The 14,353-nt window shown below is 35.6% G+C and overlaps 1 protein-coding gene across 2 annotated transcripts in view; it reads right to left on the minus strand.

Annotated features, from left to right (window-relative positions):
* The window catches only part of SASS6 (SAS-6 centriolar assembly protein), a 36,970-nt gene that overhangs the window by 2,991 nt on the left and 19,626 nt on the right, over nucleotides 1-14,353 (minus strand). For both annotated transcript variants that reach the window (XM_053592081.1, XM_053592082.1), the window contains 4 exons: nucleotides 14,073-14,154; nucleotides 13,267-13,403; nucleotides 10,686-10,814; nucleotides 1,305-1,390 (listed from right to left, as the gene is read on the minus strand). In XM_053592081.1, the coding sequence (XP_053448056.1) occupies nucleotides 1,305-1,390; nucleotides 10,686-10,814; nucleotides 13,267-13,403; nucleotides 14,073-14,154 (434 nt within the window). The remainder of the gene's footprint in view (nucleotides 1-1,304; nucleotides 1,391-10,685; nucleotides 10,815-13,266; nucleotides 13,404-14,072; nucleotides 14,155-14,353) is intronic.

Here is a 14,353-nt window from a genome sequence, read left to right on the forward strand (position 1 = left end):
TGCTGTTGATGGTTTTACAACATTTTCAAAAGAGTGAGTGAACAGGCATTTTTTTTTTCAATTTTAACTTTTTTCTCAACCTTGATAGCCCACTGCCACTTTTTGCTAGCTGACAACAAAAGAAACAGAAGAAACTCAAAATAAATAGTCCTAATTTTATGCACAGATGTTTCAATTTGTACTGGTCATACTTCCTGGTAATAAAACAGCTCTTGGTGTGCATGATGAATTAAATACACAGGATAAACCTTATCGTTCTCTACTATTAATAGGAATACCAGGTGCTCCGCCTTGTGAACAGGTGTGAGATTAAATATAACAAATACATACATTTCAAGGCCTCTAAGAATTCTGATCTTTTTAAAAAGAGAAGTTCACAAATGTTAAAAATTTTAATACCCATCCTAGTAGTAATTTCAAAAGACCTAAAGAAGACCTAGGACTCTAGGATATGTATGGTGCCCCATGATCGCATTAATGTACACAGCTACGATTTAATTTAAAAAAAAGATAAAACCCTCTTTGAATTATTAGTAATTTAGTTTGTAATGTACTGAGATTGTGATAGCTCATAATGAGTCTCAGCAGATAGGCATTAAAGCTTATTAAATAACCGTGATGATAAAAAAAATTACAAACATGAACTCCACCCAGAAAGAAAAGTCTGCAGGTATGTGTTGTTTAATTTAACCATAAGTCACCGAGTCAATAGACTTTACTATGTAACCCCTATTTAAGACCTAAAAGCTAGGGAAAGAATCTGAACAGGCAGAACAAGTCATAAACTGGCATTAAAGCTTTTTCACGTCACCTGTGGGACAATTTCCCAAACCTTTTTACTCTTATTCACCATATATTTCTAGCAGATTAACTTGCTGGTTTCTTAGAGTATCTTACACTGTAAGTAATAAATCAGGAAGATGGTGCACTTCAGCGGCAGAGACACCATACGAGAAAACAGAAACAAAAATAGCTGAGCATGACTAGTTTGTTTTTTTAAGTTTTCTATGTATACGGCCAAGAATACTTAAAAGGGCAATCTTCAGATCAGTTATGTAGAAAAATCTATTGAGACAAATAAAATTTTACTATATGTCTATGAGTATTCCACAGTTTGAAAAAAAATAGACAAGAAAAATTTTTTATAGCTAAAAGTGACTAAAAATTCTACTTATCAGTAACTTAAAATGTATCAGATATATACATGGGCACCATAGCTTTCAAACACTACTGGTAAAAATTCCGTAAGATAACCTTCAAAAGTCCAAACATTAACATTACATTTTATGTCAGTAAGTACTTACTTTTCCTTATCAGCTGAGCAAGTTGCTCCTGACTGAACATCTCCTACTGATGTATTTGGTTTTGTAAATTGCAAGTTAAACTGAACCTGTTAAGAAGAAAAACATCATGTAACTGAATTAGTGAGAACTGAGAACAGTGCTATATTGATAGGTGCTGAAATTATTTTTCTGATAAATTGAGACATAAAAATATAGGTTTCACCTGTATTTTATAACACACATATTCTATTGAGAACATTAAATAAAAAATCCTATTTTTCCTTGCCAAAAAAGTACCTGTCATATGAGCAAGATGAATAAAACAAAATGATTCCCTTATTTTAAAACAAAAACATGAACATTAAATCATTCAAATAAGTTTTATAGAATTACCAAGCACTACAATAGTGAATATACCTATGCATTCTGAAAATTCTTCTCTTTCCACAATTTTCAAAGCTTATGTTAGGTTTACCTAAGAATTCTAGGTCAGGCGTGGTCACTCACACCTGTAAACCTAGCATTCTGGGAGGCCAAGTGGATCATCTGAGCTTAGGAATTCAAGATCAGCCTGAGCATGAACAAGACCCCATCTTTACCCAAAATAGAAAAACCGAGCCAGGCATTGTAGTACATCCCTATAGTCACAGCTAATATGAAGGCTGAGGCAAGAAGACTGTGTGAGCCCAAGAGTTTGACATTGCTGTGAGCTATGACACCACGGCACTCTCCCCAGGACAACAGAGTGAGACTGTCTCAAAAAAAAAAAAAATCAGAATTTAGGGGGGGTTGGGTACTGAAGGCTGCCAGGCTGAGTTCTGATGAGAAGGGAGCTACACAGAGAATACTCCCTAGAAATCTGCCTGTTGATCTCCCTGAGTCTTAGCTGAGTACTAGGCATATTGACATGGTAAAACTCCACGAGGATGGGTAAATAAGATAGGAGCATTTTAAGCTGAATAATTTCCAAGGTTCATAAGCAGAGTCCTGGGCTGGAGTGGATAGCCGTGAAGGACACACCTTTGTATTAGGGCTGAACTGTCCCTTGAGTAGAAAGTACTTTAGATGCTCCCTAGTAAAGCTAAAGAGGGGGAGATGGGGAACCTTTAAGTGAGCATTAGAGTCTATACTACATGTAAAATGAAGCAAACAATAATGGAATAAACAGGGCGGCGCCTGTGCTCAAAGGAGTAGGGTGCCGGCCCCATATGCCGAGGTGGAGGGTTCAAACCCAGCCCCAGCCAAAAACTGCAAAATAATAATAATAATAATAATGGAATAAATAAATGAACAGTCTTAATGGGACAGTATTATGTGATCTACCAGGTAAAACTAGTGCCAGGGAGCACCAAAAGGAAAGAAAATAGGAAAAAAATGCAAGAAAATAAGGACCAGAATTTCCTAAATTGACGAAAACTATACACACATCCATTGAAGAACTTCACAAAAGCCCAAGTGAATATTATTATACACATGCAACACACCAAGACACATCGTAATTAGGATATTGAAAGTTAAGGCTAAAGAGAAAATCTTAAAAGCATCCAGAGAAAAAAATCACTTTATATACAGGAATAGTGATAAACATGGAAGGACATTTTCAAAATGTAGAAAGGAAAAAAGAAACTCAATCCAGAATTCTAAATGAGAAAATGAAGGAAAAATAACATTCTGAGACAAATGCAGAAAGACTGCCTGCAGACCTCCACTGTAAGAGATCCTGAAAGACTCGTACTGTAAGAGAACTTAAAGTTATTGAGGAGAAAGGAAAATGAGACCAGATACAGATCCACCTAAAGGAATAAACAGTAAATGGGGACAGGCGCAGTGGCTCACGCCTGTAATCCTAGCACTCTGGGAGACGAGGGAGGTAGACTGCCTGAGCTCAGGAGTTTGAGACCAGCCTGAGCAAGAGTGAGATGTCACCTCTACTAAAAATAGAAAAACTAGGGCCAGGTGCAGTGGCTCACACCTGAAATCCTAGCACTCTGGGAGGCCAAGGTGGGTGAATTGCCCGAGCTCAGGAGTTCGAGACCAGCCTGAGCCAGACCTTGTCTCTTAAAAAAAACTAGACAGGCGTTGTGGTGGGCGCCTGTAGTCCCAGTTACTGTGGAAGCTGAGATAAGAGGATCATTTGAGCCCAACAGTTTAAGGTTGCTATGAGCTATGATGCCACAGCACTCTACTGAGGGTGACAAAGTGAGACTCTCTCTCAAAAAAGAAAACAGTAAATGGAAGGGTAAACTAAAACTTCTCTTCATTGTTTAATTTCTTTAAAATATACTTGATTAAAGCCAAAAAAAAAAAAATTACCGAGGTTTATAATAAAACATAGAAGTAAAATTTTGACAACCATAGCAAAAGGATGGAGGGAGAAAATGGAAGGTTCTTACTTTACAAGGAAAATAGTATACTATTGTGTGGAGGTAGATTATGATGACATATTGTATATACCAGAGCAAGCACAAAGAAAATAAAACAAAGTCAATAGTGGATAGAAACTGGAAAACAAAATAAAATGTACAAAATTGGGAAAAGGCAGGAAAAACGTAGGAACGCATGGACAAGGAACAGACGCGACATACAGAAAACAAATGGCAAGAAGATAAACCTCATTGTTATACTAAATTTTAAATAGCTTAAGATAACGTCAGAATGCTGAGTCAATTATAAAATGCTGTCTCTAGCCCCTGTATTCCCAGCTATCTGGGAAGCTGAGGCAGGAGGGTAACTTGTGCCAAGCTGGAGTGCAGCGAGCAACAATAATGCCGCTACGCTCTTGCTGGTGCCTCTAAAATACACACACACATATAAAATATCCAAAGAAACCCAACTTAAAACCCAACTTAAAGACACAGACTGGTAAAAGTGAAAAGACATTCTATATCCAGAGAAGGTATCTTTCAGAAAAGGTGAAGAAAAAGACTTATTTGACAGACCTCCGCTACCAGAAATGCTAAAGAATGTTTTATTATTCAAGGATATATAAGAGAAGAACTTACAAGTACCAGGAATGAAGAAAAAACAATAACAGAAATGATAAATACTAGATAAATGTAATAAACTATGCTTCTCCACTCAAGAGTTTTAAATACGTACAATGGATGACAGCGAAAATGTCATCATTGTCTGATACATTTCCAATGTATATTCACAGTAGGCATAATAGATATGAAATACCAAAACGTAAGGGGGAAAAAGGTAAAGGGATTATGTGTTGGTATTTATATTCCACTTTTAAATGGTAAAATATTAATTCTACATACACTTTGAAAGGTTAACTATGAGTATTAAAATGCCTGGAGCCACCACTAAAATAAAAACTATACAAAGTGATATAATCAAAAACACAACAGAAAATCTAAAACAAAATACTAAGAATATTCAAACAACCCAAAAGTCAGAAAGGAGGAAACAAAGGAGTTAAAAAATAGAAGGAGGGCGGCGCCTGTGGCTCAGTAGGTAAGGCGCCGGCCCCATATACCGAGGGTGGCGGGTTCAAACCCGGCCCCGACCAACTGCAACCAAAAAATAGCCGGGCCTTGTGGCGGGCGCCTGTAGTCCCAGCTACTTGGGAGGCTGAGGCAAGAGAATCGCTTAAGCCCAGGAGTTGGAGGTTGCTGTGAGCGGTGTGAGGCGACGGCACTCTACCGAGGGCCATAAAGTGAGACTCTGTCTCTACAAAAAAAAAAAAAGAAAAACAGAAGGAACAAACAAGGTATGCTCTTTATGAGAAAAGCATTTTTAAATATGATATATGTAGGTTTAAAGCAAAAGGGTGGAAAAGATAATCCACAGAAACACCACTCAAGAGAAATCTTGAGCAACTATATATTCATATGAGAAAAAGAGACAAAATTACCAATAATAAGGAAGGAATCTTCATAATGATATAAGGCTCAACCAAGAAAACATTAATTCTCAGGGTACATGCATCTAACAAAAGAGCTTCAAAATACATGAAACAAAAGATATTAAACTCTCCAATTATTAAATCAAAACTTTTCTCTCAGTAATCAAAAAAAACAACTAGATAGAAAATCAACAAGGATACAAAAGAACTGAACATAATTATCAACTAATGGGACCTAACATGTAGAGGACACTGCCCCGACAAAAACAGAATACCTATTATTCTTTTCCAATACACATGGAATACTGATCAAGGTAGACTAAGTCCTTGGTCCTAAAAACAATCTTATCATGTTTAAAAGAATTAAAATCATAGAGTATGTTTTCTGATTGTACTGAAATTAGACTAGAAATCTGTAACAGAAAAATTTCCAGATAATTAGAAAATTTAAAATACACTTCTAAATAATTCATGAGCCCAGGAAGAAGTTTAAAAGGAAATCAGAAAATACTTTGAATGGAATGAAAATAAATATACAACACAGCAAAATTTGTGAAATGCAATAGAGTTGGGCGGTGCCTGTGGCTCAAAGGAGTAGGGCACCAGCCCCATATGACGGAGGTGGCAGGTTCAAACCTAGCCCCGCCCCAAACAAACAAACAAACAAAAAACCAACACTAGAATAAAATTTATAGCGTTAACTTTTTATATCAAAAAAAGAAAAATGAAGCTGGGCACAGTGGCTCATACCTATAATCCTAGCAGCATTGGGAAGGTGAGGCAAGAAGATTGCTGAAGGCCAGGAATTGGAGACCAGCCTGAGCAAGAACAAGACCTCATCTCTACGATAAATAGAAAAATTAAATGGGTGTGGTGGTGTGCATCTGTAGTTCCAACTACCCGGAAGACTAACGCTTCCAGGAGGATCGCTAGCGCAGAGGAGTTTTAGGCCGCACTGAACTATGATGACACCAGGGCAGACTAGCCAAGGTCACACAGTGAGACTCTGTCTCAAAAGCAAAATCAAAACAAAACACAAAAACACCAAAAAGAAGAATATCTTAAATCAGAATATATTCTTCCTTAACAAAGTAGAAAAAGCCAATCTCTAGGCAACTCAAAGGGGAAAAAAATGTTAGGAAAAATTAGTCAATTAAAAAAATAAAAATCAATGAAACCAAGACATGGTTCTTTGAAAAGATCAATAAAATTGGTAAACCTCTAGCTAAACTGATTTTTAAAAGCCATGGTCAAAAAAACTTACCATTATAAGTAATGAAAGAGAGACTATTTATTACTACCAACATTTTTGGTCGAGACTATTACTACCAACTATTACTATAGACATTTTTGTTGGACATCACCTGGAATATTACAAACAATTCTCACACATAAATTTAAAACTTGGATTAAGTGGCTTAATCATGTGAAAGTTACATACTGACCCAAGAAGTAATAAATAATCCAAATAACTATTGAAAAAAAATTAATTCACCACTAAGAAAAAGCCGCCTGTAAAAGAAACTTGCAGGCCCAGATGGTTTCACTGGAAAATTCTACCAAACATTTAAAGAAAAAATAAAGCAATTCTAAACAATAGGTTCGAAAAAAATAAGAAAGATATACTTTCTACTCATTTTTATGAGGCCAGTATTGCCCTGATTTAAAAATTTGTTAAAGAAAGAAAATGAAAAGTAAACTACAGACTGATATTCTCTATGAACACAGATACAAAATTTTCACCAGAGCATCAAAAAATTGATTCCAGCAATATATAAAAAGAATAATACACAAGGCTGATATAATATTTGATAATCAAAACAATCTCTTAACTGATAAATGAAAAGCCACATGATCTTATCAATTAATGCAGATGAAGCATTTGACAAAATTCAACATCCATTCATGATAAAAGCTCTCAGCAAATTAGAAATAAAGCTCCCTTAATCTGAAAAATAGCATGTAGGAAAAAACCTACAACTAACATAATTAATGATGAACAACTGAGGGCCCTGCCTTGCAGGTCAGAAAAAGGCCAGAATGTCTATCCTCATCACATTTATTTAAATTGTACTTGAGGTTCTAGCCATTATTAAGGCAAGAAAAATAAATAAAAGGCAACAAATTGGAAAGAACTAAAACTCATTATTTTCATATGATGTAATAGTCTATGTATAAAGCGCAACCAAATCTACAAAAACAAACAAAAAACTGGACCCATTAATGAGTCTAATAAAAGAGTTTAGCAAGGTTTCATGACACGAGATCCATATACAAAAGTCAATTACACTTCACATGTCGATGCATATTCTGAAAAATAAATCATGTACATATAATACTGTAAAACAGAAATTAAATACCTAAATAAATGGAGAGACTCTTAAGGTTCATGTATTAGAAGACAAAATATTGTCAAAATGGTTTCTTCAAAAATTGACCTATAAATTCAATGTATCCCTATTAAAATCTAAGTAGATTTTATTGTAAAAATTGGCAAGTTCATCATACATTTACATGAAAATAAAAAGGGATCTAAAATAAAAATGTACAGAATCTAAAACAATTTTGAAAAAGAATAGAGTTGGTAGATTTACACTACCCACTTTCAAAACATAGTATTAATAAAGTCATGGTAACCAAAATGATGTGATATGGACACAAGGATGTGCGTATCAACACAACAGAATAAATGCAGAATACAAATGCCTACATACAGTAACTAAGAAAATGCCATGAAGGCTACGTTGAACAGTTTGATGGGAATATTTCAGATTATATATGAAACCAGCACATTGTACCCCTTGATTGCACTAATGTAACAGTTATGATTTAAGAATAAAAATAAATTAAAAATTAAAAAAAAAAAAGAAAGTCCTGAAGAAAATCCTTATGGGTTTATGGCCAATTTATTTTCAATAAAGATGCTTAGACAATTCCACAGTGAAAAGGTCTTTTCAACAAATGGTACTGAGATAATTGAATATCCATACCAAAAATATGAACTTAGAACCCTACTTCACACCACACACAACAGAATCTGTTTTAATTGCCATACCTCCTAGTGCAGGACTTCCTAGACCAACAGAAAAATTAGCCAGGCATCGGTTTGCATTCCTGTATTTCCAGCTACTTGGAAGGCTGAGACAGGAGGGTACTCGAGACCAGGAGTTTTACACTGCAGGGAGCTGTGATGATACTACTGCACTCTAGCCTAGGTGACAGAGCATGACTCTGTCTCAACAACAACAACAAAAAGACTACCAATACCAATGGTCACCAAAATAGGCTGTGATTCAGACCATCCATTGAGGTAGGAGAAGAAAATCTTAGAACTTTGATTTATGTCCATTTTTAATCTCATTCTTTAACTGCTATTTTGGAATATATTTTATTACTAGTAATAGTAGATAACATTTGTTTATGGAACAGGCCTAGTTCCTTATGTTGACCACCTCTGTATGTTACAGTCTGTTGGGTGGTCAACTTACAGAGGTTCTACTGTACATTAGTTCACTTAACTCAATAATCCAATAAGGTAGAGAAAATTACTACTTCATTTTATAAGTAAGGAAACTTAAGCCTAAGAGTTGGATAGCGCTGGCTTGGTTTTTAGTTGCTTCCCCAACTTTACACTGATAGAGGCAGGATTTAAAGTCAGATTCTACTTTCTTTTTTTTTGAAACAGTCTCACAATGTTGCCCTCAGTAGAGTGCTGTAGCGTCACAGCTCACAGCAACCTCAAACTCTTGGGCTTAAGTGATTCTCTTGCCTCAGCCTCCCAAGTAGCTGGGACTACAGGCACCCGCCACAACACCTGGCTATTTTTTGTTGCAGTTGTCATTGTTGCCTCAGCTGGCCCAGGCCAGGTTCAAACCCACCAGCCTCAGTGTATGTGGCTGGTGCCGTTACCACTGTGCTATGGGCACTGAGCCCAGATTCTACTTTCTTAACCACTAAATCATACTGTATATAAAAAAGTATTTCAGTAATACATATATAAAATCACAAATTGTCATGAATTGGAGCTCCATGTGCTTTGTTTTAAGGTTTTTTTCTTACTGTGAGAATACACAATCAAAAGAATATGGAGATCACTGATATAAAAGAAACACAAAGTCCTGCTTCTATGTTTAAGAATATTTTTATTATGATTCCTCTAATTCCACAATACCTGTAAGAAAACTAACCTCATTATTTTATAAATCATATTTAACGCTACCAAGTAAGTAATGTCTAAAATGGTTCTTGTCCTTAACATATATATATATATGTTGTGTGTGTGTGTATTTGTATATAAATATATATGTGTATATATATATATATTTTTTTTAAACCTGGAAAGTTGTTTAAAATAAAAACCTGTGAATTCTATGGTAATTCCCAAGGAAAAAATGATCCTAAATGCAATCATACTTGAGTATACATACAACAGTATTCTTTTGAATGCATGTATCTAATTTTCCTTAAAAAGCAACGCAAGAAGAATCAATTAAATACATCTAAATATTCTTTACATAATAGTATTCTCAGCATAAAAACTCAAGTTTATTTCTTATTTCATTGAGAATTCTCCATGGCTCTATAGATGATAATTAATAAGGCTAAAAGGAGTACATGCCTAAGAATACAGCCAACTTATTTTTAGAAGAACCTAGATCTAATTTGACAAGGAGTTCATAATACCATTTTGAAAGTCCTCAGTTCTAACTTTTATAAATTCTTTTTCATAAATCTTTTCTCCATGATTTAGGAAAAAATCAACTTGGACCTGAAGTTAGGAACAAAAATAAAAGCAATGATTGATCTGAGTGGATTAAATTACTGTGAGAATAAAATTATAAGACATATGATAACAATATATATTTCTTAATGGTACCTATCTATAAATAAATAAGTATATATAAGTCATTAGTAATAGTATAAGACATTAGTAATAATAGTGATGAAGAACTCAAGTGGGTAGAAGAAAGCCTTAACAAATAAGTCAAGGGTTAGAGGGTCATAGCTCATTTGAGACAATATTGCCAGAACTACATTGTAGAACTTGCCCTCCGAAACTTTTAAATTCTGGCAACAGACTCCAAAAATGTTACCAGAGCTAATAGTCCAGCAGTATGTTCAAATTAGTAATCTTAAGTTATACTTAACAGAGGAAAGAGATATAAGCAAAAGAATGAATAAAAATGGAGAGATTGTGTAGAAATAAATAAAGTTTAAGGAGATTGATGTCCAGCTTTTTTTTTTTTTCTTTTTTCAGTTTTTTAAGGCCGGGGCCGGGTTTGAACCCACCACTTCCAGTTTATGGGGCCGGCGCCCAACTCCATTGAGCCACTGGTGCTGCCCTGATGTCCAGCTTTTTATAAATTACAGTGACTCAAGAAATACAATGCATATACTTCACATATATACTTCATATATATTATGCGGTAATTTATTACCTGATATTTAGCAAGTGACCAAAGAGAAAAATGAACTGCAAAAAGAGAAAAGTATTTGTATGCTAATAAATTGCTATATTTTCCAAAAAAAGCATTAGTTAATTTTGCTACCTTTGGTCCTGTAATCGGGTGGATGGTATTTTTGGCAGATATCGAATGAGGAAAAGTATTCTGGAATGCAAATGCAGAGGAGACAGGATAGCCAATCCCACAAGTTGGGTAAGTCAGTCTGCCATCAACCTAAACATAAAAATGATTAAAAATGAGAAATTAATGAAAACAATATCTGTTAAACAAGAGGCATTAGCACCTGTTATGACAACTAACTGTTAAGAGCACTATCCCAGAGGCCAATTGTGGTTTATCATACCACAAAACTCTGCTTTATTTATACAACAGGAGGCTGGGATACCTTTAACCAAAGGGCTTATCACAGTGGTTGTGCAACCTCAGATAAAACAAACTACTGGAACTGCCCTGTTGTATTTAGTTAATACCAAGACTTGGAGCAATCCTATTTTATTCTAGGTCTCCTAAAAAGGAGGGGAATGTGGGTTTGGAGTCCTAGGTCAATAGGCTAACCAAAGATAAAATAAAAATAATTTTCTGCTAGACTGAGTACAAATAATATCAATTTCTTGAATGGACTGAGATAATAATTGGCTTAGCCACTAATGTTCAATATACTGACACCAACATTAACCGGTTATAAAAAGTTTATTTTTATAAGGAGAAGCTGCCTGAAACACAAATCTTGAGAAGCATTTGTGCACACCAACGGCTGCACAACAAAAATACCTTTCACACAGCTGTTTATCTAATCAGTCATTCACAATTAAGCCAAAATTTTCAAGTCTGTAATTCAGATTCAAGCACTTCTACAACTTTTTCAATTTAGCAGCAATCCCTTCCCTTCTTTAAATTCGAAAATACTATCTGATTTAACAGAGTAGATTAAAAATTCAATTAGGCATCTGAATTTTAAACCCTCTACAAAATGCTTTCCAGCCAAAGACCAGGAACGCCGCTACAGATGTATAAGCTAGGTTTACGGCTCCTCGTAACAGGGAAACTACACACCATGGAGAACCACAGTACCGTATCTCAGTCAGAGAGTGTTAAAAGGAACTTGATGGATTTAGGCAATGAGAAGATGATTTAAGGGAAAGTTTAAGAGGGGTTTTGCTATGGACTGGAAGCTATCAGGAAGGAGAAATAAATATATGACTGAGTATTGGAATAAAATCCACATAAGGCAGGAGGAATGTATTAAGGCCAAAGCTGTAATTGGTAAAGCAGCAAGTAACAGCCACTCATGTTAGCCAGGATAAGCGGATGCATGACCATTTTTGTGGCTGAAATATGTTATTTTTGTCTGTGTTCTAAAATGATTATAGAGTAGACTTCATTTTGTCTGGATCTGCCACACTCACAGAGTGGCCTTATCTGATGTTGATACTCTGTGAAATTGTTATGTATAACAGGAGAGCCCCAAAGCCTGTGTGTGAGGGTCGGGCAAGCTAGCAGCACCTGAGCCTGGCCACTTGATAGTACCAGGACACCTCCAAACATAAGGAGCTGCTTTTCTTTCTTTATTTTTTTTTTTTGTAGAGACAGAGTCTCACTTTATGGCCCTCAGTAGAGTGCCATGGCATCACACAGCTCACAGCAACCTCCAACTCCTGGACTTAAGCGATTCTCTTGCCTCAGCCTCCCGAGTAGCTGGGACTACAGGCGCCCGCCACAACGCCCGGCTATTTTTTGGTTGCACTTCAGCTGGGGCTGGGTTTGAACTCGCCACCCTCAGTATATGGGGCCAGCGCCTTACCGACTGAGCCACAGGCGCCACCCCAAGGAGCTGCTTTTTTTTTTTTTTTTTTTTTTTTGTAGAGACAGGGTCTCACTTTATGGCCCTCAGTAGAGTGCCGTGGCGTCACACGGCTCACAGCAACCTCCAACTCCTGGGCTTAAGCGATTCTCTTGCTTAAGCGATTCTCTTGCCTCAGCCTCCCGAGTAGCTGGGACTACAGGCGCCCGCCACAACACCTGGCTATTTTTTTGATTGCAGTTCAGCCGGGGCCAGGTTTGAACCCGCCACCCTCAGTATATGGGGCTGGCGCCTTACCGACTGAGCCACAGGCGCCGCCCGGAGCTGCTTTTCTTATTCTCACTTTTTTCTTGAAGGAACAAGCAAAAGATCTGGTCCAGGGAGCTAGAAAGTTTACATCTCATACCAGTTTCTTCTAGAATCTCAAGCTGACAAGCCCTCACCGGGCTTTTTTTTTCCCCTTTCCTTTTTCTGACAGAATTTAGTCTCAGCTTTTTCTATTTTAGTTCCAGACTTAAGCCCAAACCTAAATTCTCTCTTCTTGCGGTCTTTCAAATGCATTTTGTGTGTGTATGTTTTAAAGTGTTTCAGCACATTTGGCATGACCTTAGTAACAAATGATTTCTATAACCAGTAAAGTTTTAAGAAAAATTGTGCCCTTGAAACACAGCCTCTTTGTTAAGAGCAAGTATGCCTTTGTCCCTCTTCCAGGGGCAACTTAAACTTTACTTCAGTGCTAATAATTGTAGGACTTTAGCCTTTATTGGTACCAAGACCTCAAGTCATGGAAACTTCCTAACAATCTGGGAACAGTTTTGTTTCGGGGAATTCGCTAAGATCACTTGCACCTTATTTTAACCTTACCACATTCAAGTTAGGAGAAATTCCACTTCTGATGGTGTTGTTGCTGGAGTGTGAAGGAGGAGTAGCAGAAGGGCCCAAGGTGTCTTGCTTTCTCACTAGCTGATTTTCATTTAGTTCTTTGTTTAACCACGTGATTACTTCAATAAAAGAAAGAGCAAAAGCAAGGAAAGAATTTTAACTTTTTATTTTTTTAATCATTTAAAATTCTTAAATGTTTTGGTAAAATTTTTTATATTGTAAGTTTTTACAACCACCTTACATCACAGAACAACACAAATTCACCTAATTTTTTTAATCAAAGATTCTTATTTTAGCAATTGCCACACAAAATTCCTGTTTTTTTCCTTAGAAGCACATTATTTCTGCTAGCCATGGTTTAAAATTTTTCACTTCTAGAATATCTTCCAGTTTACTTAAGATTCACTATCTTAATGTCGGATACCCAATACTAGAAACTGAGAAAATATTAGTTCAAACTTAATCTTATATTTTAGTCAAACAATTCATATTGTTAAATAAACCAATTTTTAAAACAGCAATTTTTAAAAAGGAGTAGTGAAGAATGTAAACAGTAAATTATGGGGTTACTGACACATGGGATATAGCTTTCTTCATAATGATGAGAACTGTTTTACTGGGCAAGTGAAATAATCTACCACAGCAAAGACATTAAGATAGCATAGTGAAAGCATAAATTATTTATATTTAGCAATATCTTGATTTACCTACACTTTTATGAATTCAAATAAAATTTTCAGGTTAAGAAAACTATAAGACTCATTTACATATAAATGTAACATACTTACATTTTTCATTATTTTTTAGAAGCTGTTTGCTTTCTTCAAGTTTTTGAACTGTAGCTTCTAATTGTTCTTGTAACTTGCATACCTGAAAGATGTCAATCCTCACAGTAAGTCAAACAAAATAAAGATGAAATAAAAAACTGAAGAAATGCATTAATTATTAATATTAAAGAGAATAAAGGAATTAGTTCAGCTATGTAATAAAATATTTATGTGTATATATACACATAGATATAGGAGCAATCAAGGTATTAGAGACATGATAATTAACTTTTCAAACTCAA

The sequence above is a fragment of the Nycticebus coucang genome, chromosome 5 (assembly GCF_027406575.1).
Source record: "Nycticebus coucang isolate mNycCou1 chromosome 5, mNycCou1.pri, whole genome shotgun sequence".
Lineage (NCBI taxonomy): Eukaryota > Metazoa > Chordata > Mammalia > Primates > Lorisidae > Nycticebus > Nycticebus coucang.